The following is a 19,031-nucleotide window of genomic DNA, read 5'->3' as shown; positions in this document are numbered from 1 at the left end:
CCAAAAATAATGTCCTAAATCTTTCTCTCCTCCTCCAGAGGTGTGTTCAGTCGACTGCGGGACCCATGGAGTGTGCATGGGCGGAGCTTGTCGCTGTGAGGAGGGCTGGACCGGCGCAGGCTGCGACCAGCGTGTGTGCAACCCGCTCTGCATCAAACACGGAACCTGCAAAGACGGGAAGTGCCAGTGTCACCAAGGCTGGAACGGAGAGCACTGCACCATCGGTAAGCACACCTGCGTATTCGTGTGTGGGTGTGTGTGTGTGTGTGTGTGTGTGTGCGCATGTGTTTGATGTGCGTCAACACGTGGGTGCTCACGGAAACACCAGCACCCACTCAGACTACACTGGCAGCTCCTTTCCACTTTGTTAAAGGAATGTGGAAATGAGAAGTGGAGGAAAAAGAAAAGACCATAGGGAATTGAAGAGGGGGGCTGACGAAGGAGGTGGGCGAACAGAGAGGAGAGGAGCAGACAACTTAGAAGTGGGAGTGGGAGGATTACAAAAGAGCAAGATTTAGCTGTATTTAAGTTGCCTGTCAACTGCAGACCCCAGGAGTCTTAGTTTCTACGGCCTTTGAAACACCAAAGTTATGTGATGAAAGGTAAAACTTTTCACCTCACTGTGATCAAAAATATCTCTCACATTGTGTGTGTGTGTGCGTGTGTGTGTATGCATGTGTGTGTGTGTGTTGTGCGCACACAGTTGTGCTAGTATGTGAGTGTGATTCTGTTTTATGTCAATCACTGTCTCATATTGACATCACTGTCACTTTGGATGGATGAGTGCCAGATTCCTTTGATTCACCCACAGTGTTTTGAGACACAAAGTCTCGTTTCCCTGTCAGCACAAGCACTGTGATTGCTATCTGATACACACACAAACAAACATCAAAACACAAAAATACCAACACATGTATATGCATACACACACACGCACTCCAACACATACATAAGCACAGGGGAATAACAGTTTATGATCTCCCCATTTCCCCCATCAGAAAGTAGGGCAGCTTTGACTGCAGCATCAGCCCAAGATGAAAGAGTTGTCAGGCCTCAGCTTGGCGCAAAGCACACTTCACTAGCACCAGACACTCTCAGTGTTAGCTTGCCTGTTGTTCATTTCAGCTCTGCATGATGTTGCTTGCATTTATTAAAAAAAAAAAAAAAAAAAAAAAAAATACTCTCCCCATCTCTTACCTTTTGCACGTTTTCTCCCACTGCAGACCATGGGAGCATGGTTGACAAAGCAGGTACCGTATCTGACTCTGGTGTTTTGTTTCTTAGCCTGTGGTGGTAGAAGCTAGCTGCTGCATTTGTGGGTTTTGGCCTGGCTTGGCTCTGTAGACTCTGTGGTGCTATCTGTCCGTAGATTAGGGTGCCAGCCTCAATGATAACTCCCTACATGTAGCGCACTCCCGTTTTACAGTAGTGCGCTACAGCAGGGTTTAGCTGTCATTGAGCCTAGATGTGTTGTGGGGTATCGTAGAGCCTAGTGTGGTATCAGCAGTGTTGAGGGGCTGTGCTGTGAAAGTGTGGATGTGCATGCGTGTGAGCGTGTTCTTCTCCCTATTTCTAATGTGAAATTTGAAAAACACAAACACATAACTCTACTCAGGTATTCTAGTCATGTATGGTGTAAACAGCTGCTTCACACGAGGAGAAAATGATGAAAGCCGTAAAGAACTTTTGAGGTAATTGGTGAATTTCATAGGCCACTGATGCGAGGCCTTAATGCGGTGTCAAAAAAAAAAATACAGAGTGTGTGTGTGTTTACATTTTGGGTATTTGTGGCAACAGTCGCAGCCATGGTAGACTGGCTAATACATTTATTTTGCGTGCATATGTGTGCGTGTTAGAGTGTGTGTGTGTGTGTGTGTGTGTGTGACTCAAAAAGCATACAGTATTAATTCCAGACTTTCTATCTTTTCTTCAAACCCGCCCGCTCCAACCTGAGCCAAGAAAAAAAAAAAAAAAAGAACAACCGAACAGTTTAGTCAGATCACCAAGAGATAAACAGAATCATGACTAATGTTAAGACATCACTGCAAACAGAGAAGAGAGAGAGAGAGAGCAGGTCGGGGATGAGTCGTCTCATGCACAGCAATAATGCTTAATAGATAGGCCCGCAGCTGAACCTCTGTGTGGTTACACAGAGCAGCACAGATTGCCTGACAGTACAGGTCCCCGGAGCACCGTTGAGATTGTCCTCTCACCCTCTACGCTTAATGGAATAGCTCTCATTGTTTTATGAAGAGCCAGCCCGGGAAAGAAAAGGTAAAGCGCAGGGTTAAAGAGGGAGCAAAAGAGAGCTAGAGGGATAGCGAAGAAGAACAGATGGAGCCAAACGGATACAGAGATACAGGTCAAAGAACATGCGGGGTAAAGCAATCGATGTAATTTTTAAGGTAGCTTATTAACAATAGGAGGAGTAGATGAGTAGTGGGTTATCTGAGGAAGTGCAGTGTTATCTGATCCATCTATAAGCCGTGGTCTTGGATTTATGCCTGTGACCTTTACTTTATGACCTTTAGAGCAGACACGGCTGGATACAAGGGGAATGAAGAGAATGGTGGAACTTTTTTTTTTTTTTTTTTGTCCCGACTTACTTTCTTTATGCACTTTGTTCTCATTCTTTCTGTCCCTTTCTCTATCTCTGTCTGTCCCTCGCTCCTTCCTCTGAGTCTTACACAGTATCTTTCTCTATCCAGTCATATAGCCCGACACCCACACACACCGCACACCACGCAAGAGTGTGTGTGCTGACCCATAACCCAAGGCAATTTCTTCTCCTTTTTAAGGGGATTTTATCAGAGTCCAACTACATTAGTTGGGAGGGTAGACTTAATAGTTTCTGAAATCCCACTTTATTCTAGTTAGTATGAGGGGGTATTGACTGGGTCCTGGCATTAAAGAGAGAGGAGCCTCGTGCCGGCCTGCCCAGGCAAGCCAATCAATGCCCACTATGGATTGTCCTGTCTGGGTGCTTCATAAGTATTTGGCTGCTTTAAATGGCAACTCCATTTAACAGGCAATCACTGCTAACTGCCTTTGTTCCCTGAGCTCAATACTCGGGGACAGTCTATTGCAGCCTGACTGTTAATACAGCATCATGAGCAGTCCCCTGATGCAGAAAATGGTAATAATTAAAGATAAAAACCTTTGATTTGATTCCTCTTGTTGAGCTAAAAAAAAAAAAAAAACGTGGTTAAGCTTCTCCTGCCTCCCCTCCTCCCCCCTTTTCCTTGCACCCTCTTCTCGGGAGTTCAAACAAGATGGCGTGCTGTCTTTTTCAAAGTCCTTTGCCGACTTTTCCTCATCGCCTGGTGGTTGAGACATATGATAAAATGCCAATCGGGGTGAAATGCCTGTTAATTTAGCTGCTGCCACGGTTTAGATTGCACTATTTGTATTCATAATGCATGGCTTTATTGATGCTGCGATTTGTTAGAGGGCAAAATCCTACAGTGCAACTTGAGTGAAAATATGTTCATTAATCCACTGAGCAGGACTCAATGAAAAGCATTTCATATTCATAATCTCTTACTGGGTTATTTTGTCCTTCTCACTCCGTGTCTGCACACTACTACTAAGTGGGAAATGTCAGGTCATATCTCTAGGGTGTGTCGTGCTGGGGGTGTGTGTATGTGTGTGAGTAAGTAAGTGCCTTTGCGTGCATGCATGTATTGTTTTATCAGTCAACTCTGTCTTTGCCTACATCTCCCCTGGGTAGACTTAAGAATGTCGCATCTCACTCCCTTATTTATTGAAGAGGAAATCACTGTGACAAGTTTGTTTTGGGCTCTTTGTGCTGCTGGAGGAAACATTGTCATTGTGTGTCATCATGCCTTTTCCCTCTGCCTGATAGATTATAATGTGGCAAACACAGTCTTGTGTTAGAGCTAGAAAGGTGTGATTTAGAGTGATCCGGGAAAAAGACAGCCCACGAGTTAAAGGCTTTTTGCATAACATTTTGAAAAAGACGTAAATGGGATACATTGTTTCAGCATGCTGCAAATTATCAACTGGAATACAAAAGACATACTGAGCTTTCAGAAACAAAAGTATCTAAAGATTTTATTGGTGTTTAGCGGTTTGTTCTTATTTGGCTCCAATTTAGTAAAATCACTCTAATATAGGGGGAATAGCTTGACATTTTGGTAAATCTTGTTTAAAGCCAATAAGCATCATTAATCAATTTAGTCAGTTAATTGATATATTTGGTGGACAGAAAATTAATCAGCAACTATTTTGATAATCAATCATTGTTTACATTTAAATTTTTCAAGCAAAAATGCAAAACGTTTGCTAGTTCAAGGCTCTCAAATATGAGAATTTGTTGCCTTTCTTACAGTTGTGGACTGTAATTTGGACAAAATAAGAAAGTTGAGAGCGTCACCTTGGACTTCACTATTAGTTTTATTGACCAAATGATTAATGGATAAATAATAAATTAATTCATAATAAAAAATAATCATTAGTTGCAGCACTAATTAGATGAGAAGACTGACATCACTCTCATCATTGTCCATTCAGTATGACAGACGATTGGCTTAGGCTAGTTTAGCACAAAGACCAAAAAGGGGTAAACGGCTAGCCTGTAGACAAGAAGCCAATAGTTAAGCACATAACCCCCCCCCCTTAAATCCACGAATGGTCATTTTTACACTCTTTCTTACAGATTTAACAAATGAGACTCAGTATAATGTGTCTATAATGTGTTTTACATGACTATCTGTTCTCTCTGTTTGCATTCTTTATGCTTAGTTAAGCTAACCAGCTGCTGCCTTCAGCTTCATATAAAACAAATAAATATTGAAGTATTCCCTTTTCTGTACCATATGTTACAAGCAATCAAAAGTTACCAGATAATGTTACTTTGGCAGAAATGGCTTGGCCCTCTGTAACTGCAAAATTTCCTCATCCAGACTGTCTTTAAATATCTGCTTTTCTCTGCCTTAAAGTCACTCTTGAGTTGAGGATGGCCTTGCTGTGCTAGTTATGAAACTTACTTGACTCCAGGGCCTTAGATGGTAGGTGCTTTTTTGTATAAACCAAAATGCAGGTTTATTAGTTCATAGACTGCCACCACCCAAACACACACACACACACACACAGGCACGCACATACTCCGTCGAACATAATCTCATTCTCTCATGAGAAAGCATTACTCTCAGGCCATCAGAATCCCATTACCTACACTGAATCATAAGTAAGAGCGAGAGAGAAAGAAAGAGAGAGTGATGATCGGGTGGGGTTCTATCAAGTAAGTGAATCAAGCGATCTATCCACTTCTGTTCACACATACACACACGTTAGCAGCCATCCAAAAGGTGGAGAGACATTTGTGTTTGATGGGAAGGTGTGCATGGAAATTGACCTGCTGAATTAAATTGATTCTTGAACAGTCAATACGTACAGTATGCTACCATGTGGTTATTAAATTGAGTGAGACTCATTGGTCTATCATAACCATGTGAGCAGGTGTGTGTGCGTGTAAGACCTTGTGTGTGTGTGTGTGTGTGTGTGTGTTCATTTGGTATCATTGATGATAAAACAGAAAAGCATCACCCTGCTTCTCTCCCATCATCCCTCCCCTTTACTTTCCTCCTCACCTCCCTCCCCGTCTCTCCTCGTGTCCTCTCCACCCAGACGGCTGTCCTAACTTGTGTAACGGGAATGGCCAGTGCACCATGGGACAGCAGAGTTGGCATTGCGAATGCCAGACAGGCTGGAGGGGCCCGGGCTGCAGTGTTGCCATGGAGACCTCCTGTGCTGACAACAAGGACAATGAAGGAGGTGAATTGGAGGGAGCAGGAGAAATTTTGGGGGTAGAGCTGCTATAAATGCAGAATTCCACTTGCAAAAAAGAAAAAAAAAATTGCTTGTGGAGGGAATAAAGGACGACAGAAATAGAAGAAGAAGAAATATAATGAATTAAAACAAGAAATAGAATTAAGATAAAGGTCTTGAGAAGAGCCCTCACTGGGGATGACAAAATTAAACTTTCTCTGGTGAAAGAAACAAAGATTATCAAAATATTAAATCAAGAATGGAAGAAGTAGTGATTGCTTTTTTTGCATTCCGCACTGCTCTTACACCACCACCTCATTATTGCTCTTTCCTATCTCTCTCAGATGGACTAACAGACTGTATGGACCCAGACTGCTGCATCCAGAGCCCCTGTCAGAACAGTCCACTGTGTCGGGGCTCCCGGGACCCTCTGCTAGTCATCCAGCAGAGCCCGACGTCCCAGCCCCGCGTGCGCTCCTTCTACGACCGCGTCAAGATGCTTGTGGGACGGGACAGCACCCATATCATCCCTGGGGAAAACCCATTCAACTCCAGGTAAGGCTGGGAGACACAGTGCAATCTCAGGCATACGATCACACATTATTTATGTCCATGACCCTGATTATTTGGAGCTATGCCTCCTAGTCCAGGATGAGTCAACAATAGTCTTTTCAGATTTCACAGAAAGAAGAAAAGGTCATATATTCTCATATAAAAATACTCAAAAATTCCTTTTTGGACACATACCTAAAGATAGCAGATACAGTAACTCAGGAGCACAGGATAAGAACTTGAAAATGTATTTAATTTTAATTATTTAGGTATAGAGTATGTTGTGTTTTCATCGAGTTGACCTATAATGTTTAAAAAATGATTCTACAAGCCTGTGAAGTTGCATTTTAGAGAATACCATCACCTTGCTGCTACTTTGAAGGTTTGACATCTATATGATGCACAAATATTAAATAAACTTCAGAAAGGGTTTGTTGAGCTTGCCAAGATGCTAACAAAAGCAAGAGACAAGGGCAAGCTAGGACGAGATCCTCCACAGATTTAGTTGGGCTTTGAAGCGCTGTCCATGGTGCTGAATCCTGTCTGCACACATTTACACATGCGAACATCAGACAGTCTCAAAGAAATAACTTATCAAAATGACGATACCCTGAAATGTTTAAATGTTATTCTATACGTGGCAGTTCTTACAAACAAATACACATACACACGGTAAACATACACACATATCCATCTGCACTGTCATGGCTTGTTTACATGATTGACGTGAGCTAATCTAGATGGCGGGGTTGCTGATTGTTTCTAATTAATGAGTGGTGGAAGACCAGAGCAATAAATGAACAGGCAAATTGGATGATTGAAAGATGGAGAGATTAATCAAACCAGATGATTGATGGTTAGAAAGATTGGGCTGATAGATTGACTATCCCTGCCTCACTCTGTCTCTTCTGTCTTCTTCCAGTTTGGCATCTCTAATCCGGGGTCAGGTGTTGACTACAGATGGAACCCCTCTGGTGGGGGTGAACGTGTCTTTTGTCAACTACCCCCACTACGGATACACGCTGACACGGCAGGATGGAATGTATGTACAACAGCTACCCAGCACTCCTTGCTGAAAACTCTGAAACTACCTCACCACATTGGCTCTATGATTGGATTGGATTAGATTAGATTAGATTAGATTAGATTAGATTAGATTAGATTAGATTAGATTAGATTAGATTAGATTAGATTAGATTAGATTAGAAAACCTTAATGATCCCAGATTAGATTAGAAAACCTTAATGATCCCATGAGGAAACTTGGCTGTTGCAGCCGCAAATAATTAGATACAGTGAGGAAGAACGTTTTAAATAAGAGCAGAGTAAATGTATTTAGCCAGAACAACACAACTGAGAATTGAAACACTACAGTCTCTTAAGTGAAGATATATTTATGTAAATGATTAAAAAAAAAAACAAAGGAAAAACTATGCAAGGAAATATGAAAACTACAAAATGCAACAAAGAGTTCCAGTCATAGAACAACTGGTGGAAACTCAGCTTGTTTTCATAATTGATCATCTTTACTGTCATGTCATATAATTTTAAATAATACTGAACTTCCATTAAAAAATACAGCGCTCTGGTAGCACATACCATATGACCAAACAGGAACCATCCAGCCAGGGACCTTTTGTTGCGTGTCGTACCCTTTTGTTTCCTCATTGCCTCTACTGTCGGCTAACCGAAAGGGTCAAAAATGTAAAAAAACAAAAACAAAAAAATATGTATACATGTAACAATATGTGAAACCAAAAATATTAAAGAACTAAACTGAAAAACAGCCTTAAAACTCTTTTTAAACCATCCTTTGCTTTAACAGCCACTTTCCAAACACATTTGGTTAACTCACCTGACATGACTTTCTATTTCTTCTTCAGGAATTCAAGTTTCCTTTGGGGAAAGTTTTAGAGCCTCATGGGCTGCTTTAATTTGACTCTTCTCTTGAATTTTTCCTCTACATGTTATATTATGGATTTAAGTCTGGCTGACGTCCATAACATGTTATTTCAACTTTGGATTCATCGGTTCTTCACACTGACCTCCACTCATTAAATGTGCAGCTTCTGTGTTTCTTGTCTCAGGTCTTTAAACACTTTTCTCCTCCCCTGCAGTTTTATCAACCGTTCCTTTGCAGTATTTTCCTTCTAGTTAGGCCAAGCTGACGCTGAAACATCTGAACTTCGAGTAACATAATAATAATTGACCTTGTATTTCAGGGGCAGTTGCTCGCCCGTTTCACAGACTTGCGACTTGAATGAACATGCTCTGATGTCCGTGCCTGACCTTGTTTAGTCTTGATGAGGGCTATTTTCTTCCAGTTGTTAGAGGCTCTTGGCCTCAGCAGTTCCACAATCTCTTGCTATTTGCCATGAGAAATTACAAACATGTGTATGTGACCTATATCTACACTAATCATTAACCCACAGATGTTAACCATAATTGGTGACAAAAGGTTAAAGGAGAACGTCTAATAAAATCACTTCTGTTCTGAGACCAGTGTTCTAACATTGTGTTATTCATATTTCAGACATTTAACTGATGTCTAGACTGACTGTCTAGACATGTATAGAAAATGATATAATGTGTTTATTTCAGGTATTTTTTTGTTGTTATTTTTTTTCCTAAAGCAGTGGAATAAATGTTATATTAGAAGAAGAGAAACACTGACAGTGTATGAGTCCATCCACCACAGCACTCCCCATCTGTACCTCATACCCATCCTCTTCTTGCAAACCTCTCCAGGTTTGACCTGATAGCTAACGGTGGTGCATCACTGACTCTGCGGTTCGAGCGTGCCCCCTTCCTGAGCCAGGAGCGCACCGTGTGGCTGCCCTGGAGCCAGTTTTATGCTATGGACACTCTGGTGCTTAAGACAGAAGAGAACACGATCCCTGGCTGTGACCTGAGCGGCTTCGTCAGGCCTGACCCTCTTGTGATTGCATCCCCTCTCTCCTCCTTCTTCAGCTCCAAGCCAGGGGAGAAACCCATCATACCGGAGACACAGGTGCAGTACCACTGACCTCTGGCAGCCGGCTAATCTTCCTTCTGGTTCCCTCGCGCTCTACCCACTTTCCTGTATGCCCATCTTTTGTAGCTCTCTTTCTCCTTTCGCTTCCATAGTTTTCCCCCCCCATTTGCTCCCGCTTTCTCTATTTCTTTATTTCTTCTATTGTTTTTTTCCCCTTTTTGTCCTTCAGCCGTCAGTGGAAGCGTGACCCCCATTACTCCCTCTCTCTCTAATCCCCCCTAATCCCTCTTTCCTGTCATCTCCTCTCTTTGTCTTCCAGGTGCTGCATGAGCAGATCGAGGTGCCTGGCACAAGTCTAAAGCTGTGCTACCTAAGCTCCAGGACCCAGGGTTACCGCTCCCTGCTCAAGGTGACCATGACCCCAGCCGTGGTGTCTATGGGCCTGCTGAAGGTTCACCTGATGGTAGCGGTGGAAGGCCACCTCTTCCAGAAGTGGTTCCACGCCTCACCCAACCTGGCCTACACTTATATTTGGGATAAGACTGATGCATATGGACAGAGAGTCTACGGGCTTTCTGAGGCTGTTGGTGAGTTTCATCCAGGGAGAAGGGCTTTATTTTTCTAACCCTGCACTCATTGAGTAGATTAGAAACTTTGCCAGTAAGGGAGCACTGGCTATGACAGAGGGGGAGAGTGCTAATTAGGGAGCTTGAAGGAGAGATTATACACCCAGAAACCCAGCCTCCATTCACTACGCGGTACAGCCACAGTTAAGGGCTTTTTTTTTCATGTGTCTATTTTTTACTGGGGCTGTGTGTGGTTCAGCCATCCAGCCGTAACTGTGGTGAAGGGTTATTAGCCATCAGGGCAAGTTAGCAGTAGCTACTGGAGCAGCAAGCAGGAGTCCAGGGGAGCCTCAGTGCTATTACATTCTGCTGTCACAGTCGCTCACAGATGCTGTCAACCAAACGCTGTTGTCAGGCCACAGATGCAGTGGACATCTGGGGCTTCAGTGTGGACTAAAATCATAAGGAGCATACTGTTTGGGAAATTACAGACACTCAAAAATTCTCTAAAGTAACCGTAATCTTACATTTCCCAAAGAATGTAAAGCATCTACGTGGTTTAATATCAGGTTATGTTTTACTAACAGTGGATACCGGTGCAGGTATGCTACAATATTGTTTGCAGTAAAGCTAAAAAGGTGCTGGCAATAGCACTCCAGCTGTGATTCATGTTGGAGTTGATGTGTTAACACACTTTTCCTTTTAACAAGTGGGAACACAACAGCACACGCACACGCATGCACACATACAATACATACAGGCACTCAAAGACACTCAGAGTATTCTCGACATATCCACCTCATCTCCACACACTGTCCATACTTGTATATTTATCATCATTTATCGTCTGAGACTGTTGACACGTGCATTATTGGTGCATAATGTTTCCACCAGCAGAGTTTTCTCTCTGGCAACCGGTGTGGCCTGTAGGTTTGAAAGGCCCACTGGGCAATCTGTCCAATTAACAAGGTTTTTAATTGATTTAGCAGCATGTGAGAGTGTTAGTTAGGTGTTAGTGCAGGTTTTGGTACAGGCGCTAACTAGCTTCTCTGTGTATCGCACATATCACAACTTAAATTAACTTAGGAGGTTATGTTTTGAAGAAGTTATTTTAGTTTATTTTAATTTTTTTTACATGTTTTGTATTCTCTGGTCTTATTTCATCATTCTTTATGTGTCTGACCTCTTTGTTTCCCTATGTCCCCCCAAACTTTTCCTAAATGCAGTGTCGGTGGGCTATGAGTATGAGTCCTGTGCCAGTCTCATTCTGTGGGAGAAGAGGACAGCTATCCTGCAAGGCTATGAACTGGATCCCACCAATCTGGGCGGCTGGTCACTCAACAAACACCATATACTCAACACACGCAGTGGTATGAATACACACATATGCATATAAATCTGCACGGACAGTTTTTCTTCATTTTCCCTCTGGTTTATATTTAGCCATTTCCCCATTTGTAGCAGGTTTACAGTACTGTATATCTCACTAAACTTGCTATTGTCTTGGGATGGGTGTAGCCCACACTAAGCTTCTTGTGTTTCACATGGAGTTGCCAGGCGTCTCTTTTTACCTGTCAGTGAGGATTTTCACAGGAAGAGCTTGTGTTGTCTCACCTAGTTTGACTCACGCATCCACTCACGCCAGATCTACTTAGTAAACATGTGTACCGACCAATCAGCAGCAGCCATTAGTGTAGCCGCAGGGCGTCTCACCTCCTTTGTCCACATCACAGCTACACAGTAGACTAATGTTTGTTTTTTTCCTGGAAGTGGTGCACTTAGCCACCATAAAGACTGATATTATGCTAGAATGATAGAAGGTCACTAACATCAGCTGTTCATGAAAGACTGGTAGACAGAACATACACATAAACATACTGTATGTCAGTAAACTGCTTTTTTTTAATCCTTGTGCATTTTACTTTATAACAAAATATATAATCCACCAGCTTCTGCTGCATCAAAGATCCTTTAACTGAAAAAAAAAATCTACCTATGCTTCTCTCTGTCTTTCCTATCCTCTCTCCTGTCCAGGCATCCTTCATAAAGGAAGCGGGGAGAACATATTTGTGACCGAGCAGCCCCCAGTAATCACCAGTATCATGGGAAACGGCCGCAGGCGCAGTATCTCCTGCCCCAGCTGTAACGGCCTGGCAGACGGCAACAAGCTGCTGGCACCAGTCGCCTTGGCCATGGGCATCGATGGCAGCCTCTATGTCGGGGACCTCAACTTTGTACGCAGGGTCTACCCATCTATGAACACAACTGGCATCCTGGAATTAAGGTAAAAATCAATTATGGAGAGGAAAGGTGAAGAAAGAAAAGTAATTTTTTTTGAGGTTGCAGGAGAAATAGTAATAGAAAAAAGAAAAGCTGATTAGATGAGAGTAAGAAGGCAAAAAGATGAGTTGTTTGCAGTACATAGACATGTAGGATTGCATCCTCTCTGGAATAAAAAAAAAAAACAAAAGAGGTGAGACACTGGGGATGACAAGATTGAAGCAGACTTATGCACTGCGCCAGATACAATTTCTCTAGGGTGTTTTTACCTATGTTTAAATTTTGCTGTTCACACCACAGGCAGCTTTGTGTTTCTCTCTGTAGGCTGCTCTCTACAGACTGTGTGAATTAACATTTGGTTTTTTTGTGCTTTTATCTCGCTCTCTCCTTTGAAGGAACAAAGATTTCAGACACAGGTAAGATGCTCATAATGATAGATTCAAAGTTTTGAGTGAACATTCCAGCAACAATAGAGAACGTACTTGAATCCGTCGTCATCCAAAACATAAAACCAAGCTATTCACTGACATTACAATCTTTTTCTTTTTCTGTCCCCGCAGTAATAATCCAACCCATAAGTACTTCCTGGCGGTGGATCCAGTATCTGGGGCATTGTTCATCTCAGACACCAACTCCCGACGAATTTACCGCGTTCGCTCATTAACTGGTGGCCGGCTGCTGTCGGACAATGCTGAGGTTGTGGCTGGGACAGGAGAGCAGTGCTTGCCCTTTGATGAACGCTGCGGCGACGGCGGAAAAGCCACTGAAGCTACGCTTATGAGCCCCAAAGGTGAGCCACAGAGAGGAAGTGCAATGAGGCCAGACGGGTCTATAAACTATATACTTAGTCATGATTACAGAACCGCTATTATGTTAATTTATTGTGTTTGAGTTCATTCTTCAGATTTTCATGTAATCAAATGATGAATGAAGATAACTGGAGGATAGTGGTTTTCATTATTTTCATTTCTTGAGAGGTGTTTTCTCAGGCGGACTTGGACATACAGTAGATCATGAGCCGCAGTTCAGTGCACAACACATGTAAATTATAGGTGCTTTCAATTTTTCTTGATCAGAATATCTTTTTTTTTTTTTTTCATCATGTGACTCATCATGTGACTCAACTAAAGCAGGACAGGGACAGAAGGAGGTTATAAACCAGGTTAATGTTAAACTTATTAATGGAATTATTTTTGTGGATTATTGGATCTTAGAACATTGTGACACCAAACTGTCAAGGATGTCACACTGTCACATTTCCCGTCAATGACACAAGCGTGTGCACATGTGGAACTGTAGATGTTAGTATATATACAGTATGTGTGTGTGGGTGTGTTGAGATGATGTTTGTGAGCGACGATGGGAGAGGTAGAGGAGAAGAGAATGAACCACTGATACACTTACCTGTCACACAGGCAAAGCCAGCCAGCGCACATCAGCTTGCCCTCTCTCTGCCTGTTTCTCCTCTGTCTTTCTCTCCCTTTCTCTTTCTCTCTCTCTCATTACTCTGTGCCCTTCGCTGTATCCTCCATCTGTTGTTGTGTATCTCAGTGCATCTAGAAGTTATTTTGGGGCACAGTTGCCTAGAACAAACACACCTGTCTGAATTCCTGCTGCCTGTTAGACCGGCAAGGCTGACACTGCACCGCTGGTAAATGATAGAAAGAGAGAGGAAAGAAACAAATGAAAAGCAGAAAGGTGGGGGTAACAAAAACAAATGCAGGGAGGGGACACCAAGGAGGAAAGTGGAGTCAGCGCTTTTTCTTTAAAAAAAAAAAAAAAAAAATCAGTTTGCAGTCTACCTGTCCTCTTGGAGGAGCATCAGCTCAGCTCCACATCCCGATGACTCATCCCAAAACTAACACTTCCCTAACAGTTCAGTACCCGCTCCATCACTTTCTTCCCTCTCATTCGATGAAGCATTGAGCAATTCAGCTTGTCAGGGCTGCTATATGTTCTCAGTCAGTGGAAAGAGTGAAGTTTAATTGACTTAAAATGTCGATGGGTTGCCCGACACTGTTATGAATTATGAGTCGTCATTCATGGTGTTCATCTCCGCTTTGACAGGTATCGCGGTGGATAAAAATGGGCTGATGTACTTTGTGGATGCCACCATGATCCGTAAGGTGGACCAGAACGGCATCATCTCCACTCTGCTGGGGGCCAACGATCTGACTGCTGTACGGCCACTGAGCTGTGACACCAGCATGGACGTCAGCCAGGTAAGAGAGTTAGGTGGAAGTGAAGAAGAGACAAGAGGTGATGGCGTGATAGATGATGGCCTAACAACCCCATGAGTGCTGAGCTATGATGATTGTGTGGACAGCAGCCAGCCAGGGGGGTCAGGGAGAGACTGATTTAGGGAAGGATTAAAGTGTCCGTGGATAAATGGATGGATCAAAAGAGAGAGCGGACTGCAGTCACTTAAAAAAATGAAGAGGAGACTTGTCTGAGCCTTGGCATCCTTTCAAAACGCCTCCATCAGCATGGATATAATCTCATGTAAAACTTCTTCTATCTGCCTACCAGGTGCGTTTGGAGTGGCCTACGGACTTAGCAGTGAACCCCATGGACAACTCTCTATATGTCCTGGAAAATAATGTCATCCTACGCATCACTGAGAACCACCAGGTCTGTACCACAAGGCTGGATCACCACTGCAAAACCCCTTACAGTGGGTACTCACCATAGGGTTTTGACAGGATTTTATCCCAATTAGGCTCTGTCAAACCAACTTAGAAGTAAAAGTTCAAATTCTAACATAGTTTTGTCATGCTAAAAGTTTTGCAGTGGTGGCAACATTACCGATTAATTAGCTCAAGGAATGTTCGACTTTCTGGACTTTAGTTAAGTGTTATCTGCACTATTTCAGTAGCTAACCAATGCTAACATCTCTACACATTTGTGGAATTATTACTGTTTTGATCGTGGATGTATGACTTCTCTGTTGTTGCCTTACAGGTGAGCATCATAGCGGGGCGGCCGATGCATTGCCAAGTGCCGGGGATCGACTACAGCCTCAGTAAGCTGGCCATCCATTCTGCCCTAGAGAGCGCCACAGCCATCGCCCTGTCCCACACCGGCATCCTCTACATCGCTGAGACAGATGAGAAAAAGATCAACCGAGTTAGACAGGTATGAGAGGGAGACATATTGTACACATTTGTCTGGATGTCTGGTTGTTTTAGAGTGAATTTGTTAGTTTAACGTTATTTTCTTGGCTTGCAAAACAGACAGCACAGCTGGATAGGCTGTGTGGGTGTTTTTTTTTTTTTTAAGATATTCTGAGATTGTTTCAGATCTCCAGACACTACATTCAATTCAGGCCCTTTTTTCCTAGTCCTCCGTTTTGATAACTGAAAATGAATTTTGCTTTTGGTAATGGATTTTCTTTCATAGAGTGGTGACTTTTTTCAATCCGATCATTAACCCTTTGTTCTCTTCCATTTTCTGTCTGTGCATTTTTCTTAGGTGAGCACTAATGGAGAAATCTCTCTCCTGGCTGGTGCCGCCTCCGACTGTGACTGCAAGAATGATGTCAACTGCAACTGCTTCTACGGTGACGACGGTTATGCCCCAGACGCCGGCTTGAACTCCCCCACTTCCTTGGCCGTGTCCCCTGATGGGACACTTTTCATCGCAGACCTCAACAACATACGCATCAGAGCTGTGCGAGCCAATCGACCCGGCCCTGCCGTCTCAAGCGTGGGATACGGAGGATCTGGGGGCGCGCAGTATGAGGTTGCATCGCCGAGGGAACAGGAGCTATATGTCTTCAATGGGGAGGGGCTTCACATCCAGACAATTAGCCTTGTGACTGGGGAGCCGCTTTACAACTTCACCTATGGTCCCGACGGAGAGCTGGCCATACTGGTGGACAACTGCAACAATACAGTTAAGGTGAGGAGGGAAGGCCTGGGCCAAGGAGGAGGAGCCGGCCTGCTCAGACTGGTGCTGCTGCCGGAGAATCAAGTGGTGACTCTGGGACTGGACCCCACTGGAGGGCTGCGTAGCGTGTCGGCCCTGGGCCAGGAGGTGGCTCTGATGGGCTACAGTGGCAACACAGGCCTCCTGGCCACCAAAGCTGATGAGACTGGATGGACCACCTTTTACCAGTGAGTGTGTGTGATAGTGGACAAGGTGTCTGAATGTGTCTGTATATTTCAACCACTTTTCTATGTATCTAAATGAATGAATTTCACAGGCTTTGCTCATCATGTTCTGTTGCATTCCCTGTTTTCTTCACACAGTATACTGCTGCCCCCCAATGTTAGTTTTTAAAACAACAATTCCTGTAAGATGTCCTGTTATGTTCCTCTCTGGCACATTGCTGTGTGTGTGTGTGTGTGTGTGTGTGTGTGTGTAGCATATATATGGTGTAAGTATAAACATGCACTTCTCCCCTGCAAATCACCGTGACTGCAATCTCCCCTCTCCCAGATACGACAGCGAGGGCCGCCTGACCAACGTGACATATCCCACAGGCATGGTGACAAGCCTCCACCGCGAGATTGAGCGCTCCATCAACATCGACATCGAGAGCTCCAGCAGAGACGACGATGTCACCGTCATCACCAACCTGTCCTCTGTGGAAGCCTCGTACACCGTCGTGCAAGGTAGAGACACACTCAGCACATACGTACAGGACATACAGTAGGAAACGAGCCGGTCATGAATTTTTAATGTAATTTTTATGTGGCACAGAGGTGGACAAATGCTGAGCTCAAGTCATCATCAACACAAGGCAGTACAATTCAGAATTTAATATGAATGTTGTTCATTAGTGATACTTTGAGTAGATAAAGATGAGCCTGTTCATATTGTATCAATGCTTTAAAGAGACACACACAAACTCTAGAACTAATTAATCTTAGTATTCACAAACACTGTGGTGATGACTCTAATTGAAAGTCTTGTAATTTTCATTCAGTTATGTGCACAGACCAGGAGATCATTTTCCTTCCCTACTCCCTATGTTCAGCCTTCTTTCTCTCTCCCTCTCATGGAGTAAAATTACCAATATATAGTTGTTAATCCCAACTGGGATCATCCTGCTTTTGAATATCATCACAGCAAAATTCATTAACTCATGTAGAGTGAATCCTCCTCATCCCTCAAGCTTTCTTCTTACACACATACACACACACACACACGCACAGAATCACACAAGCACCAACATACAGCTCTCAGCCAGTTCCCATGATCCCTTAGCTTATTTGGTCTGTTTAGAGAGGAAGAAGAAGGAGAATACTTATCTCTCTTCCTCTGACCAGAGCGAATGGCATGACAAGAAGTATGAATTCAGACTGCAGGCTGTTTAAGTCCAAAGGTCTCAGAGAGAATAAGCTGTAGATGTATTCAGTGATCCACCTGCGAGAGATGTTCACAGAGCTGTAAGTCATTTAAGGTTTCCACTGCACTGTGTGGGTTTCAGCACAGCTCTCTGCTGACATACTCACTTAACCATCTCCCTCTCTTCCGCTCTTTCTCGCTCTCTTCATTAACTCCTGCACAGTGAATTCTCTTGGCCCTCCAGCTCTCATTTCTCTCTCTCTCTCTCTCTCTCTCTCTCTGTCTCTCCCTCACTTCTGTTATATTACGAGGTTGTTCAGACAGAGAGAGCAGAGAAGATTTATCTAAAGGCTGTTGCTGCCAAGTCAGTGGAAAAGGCTTCACTTGTCTATTTGAGGCATTGTTAAAATGTGCCTGGAGCTTTATTACAAATTGGCCTTATGGATTACTGTCATTTATGGTGGGGCTTCAAAGGGAGACACCATCTGATCCCCTCACCTTTTTGTAAATGAAATAAAAAGATCCCCCACCACCACCACACGCACACCCTCTGCGTCTGTCAGATATCTCTGAGCTGAAAACAATTTTATCATACGTTTAATCATTTTTTTGTGATTAAGACGCCTGTTTTCAGACACCAGAGGGAAATTTTAGCCTCAGCATTAGGCAGGGGCTTATCTGTTTCCATTCTTGTGTTTGAGAGTGAATCATTACACTGTAGAGATGCAGAGATAGAAGAGAGATATCAGTTTTCATTCAGATTATTTTGTAAGAATAAGATTCAGTCGAATCAGGCACAAATATTTTCAAGGCATGATCTCTTTCTCACTGACAAATTTTTCCACTTCTAGTTAGCTTTGTTTTAGTAGAGCAGAACATACACCACCTGCTTAAAATGTGTTTTCCTTGATGCGCCAGTTTCAGGCATCAGTAACTCCTTTCCTGGAACATTTGTCAGATGTTGGTAGGCGTGTTGACAGAAGTGAGCATTCACTCAAATTAGCTGTGATTGTCTCTGATAGGCAGGTTGAGTATGCATTTTTAATGTTATGGAAACATTTGGGTCTGTTAACATAGCCTTTACTCCAGTACTCTCTTTAGCTGCAGTCAGCCATGTCCCATAGAAGGAGTGGGAGGAGTAGGGATAGGATCCAAATAGTCAAATGCTTCTGTCTTTTTTTCCCTTGAACCCAATGAAAAATGCTGTGAGGCTAAATAAGGTTGTGAAGGAAAAATCATACAAAGTTATAAGAAGATAAGCACAGAGCTTAGAGAATCTGACTGAACTTAAATGAGAGCACAAAATCATGTGATGTCAGACAGAAAGTTAAAAACTTTCGTGTCATCATTTAAAAAAAAAACTGAAACAAAGAATAGTGGATTGGTAATTCTCAATTTCCTTTTTCTAAGGGTGAAATTTCAGCCAGCTGCTATCATTTCTATTACACTGATATTTGCAGGCCAGTTAACTTAGAAATTGACCTTCCTAACTAAAGAATACTTTTCAATGCTTGCAGGATTTTTGTTTCCTGAGCTCAGCACTATTTCCCTCACTATGTCTGATCCCAACCTAATGCT

General features: G+C 43.1%; 1 protein-coding gene across 2 annotated transcripts in view; it reads left to right on the top strand.

Moving 5' to 3' along the window:
* The window catches only part of tenm2a (teneurin transmembrane protein 2a), a 106,719-nt gene that overhangs the window by 81,192 nt on the left and 6,496 nt on the right, over nt 1-19,031 (top strand). For both annotated transcript variants that reach the window (XM_042418677.1, XM_042418676.1), the window contains exons 11-25: nt 39-224; nt 5,650-5,796; nt 6,135-6,345; nt 7,265-7,384; nt 9,090-9,351; nt 9,635-9,902; nt 11,108-11,251; nt 11,916-12,165; nt 12,557-12,577; nt 12,722-12,951; nt 14,229-14,383; nt 14,691-14,792; nt 15,123-15,296; nt 15,633-16,276; nt 16,602-16,777. In XM_042418677.1, the coding sequence (XP_042274611.1) occupies nt 39-224; nt 5,650-5,796; nt 6,135-6,345; nt 7,265-7,384; nt 9,090-9,351; nt 9,635-9,902; nt 11,108-11,251; nt 11,916-12,165; nt 12,557-12,577; nt 12,722-12,951; nt 14,229-14,383; nt 14,691-14,792; nt 15,123-15,296; nt 15,633-16,276; nt 16,602-16,777 (3,090 nt within the window). The remainder of the gene's footprint in view (nt 1-38; nt 225-5,649; nt 5,797-6,134; nt 6,346-7,264; nt 7,385-9,089; nt 9,352-9,634; nt 9,903-11,107; nt 11,252-11,915; nt 12,166-12,556; nt 12,578-12,721; nt 12,952-14,228; nt 14,384-14,690; nt 14,793-15,122; nt 15,297-15,632; nt 16,277-16,601; nt 16,778-19,031) is intronic.

The sequence above is a fragment of the Thunnus maccoyii genome, chromosome 8 (assembly GCF_910596095.1).
Source record: "Thunnus maccoyii chromosome 8, fThuMac1.1, whole genome shotgun sequence".
Classification (NCBI taxonomy): Eukaryota; Metazoa; Chordata; class Actinopteri; order Scombriformes; family Scombridae; genus Thunnus; species Thunnus maccoyii.
Note: the sequence above shows the minus strand (reverse complement) of the source record. Positions and strands in the feature narration are given on the sequence as shown.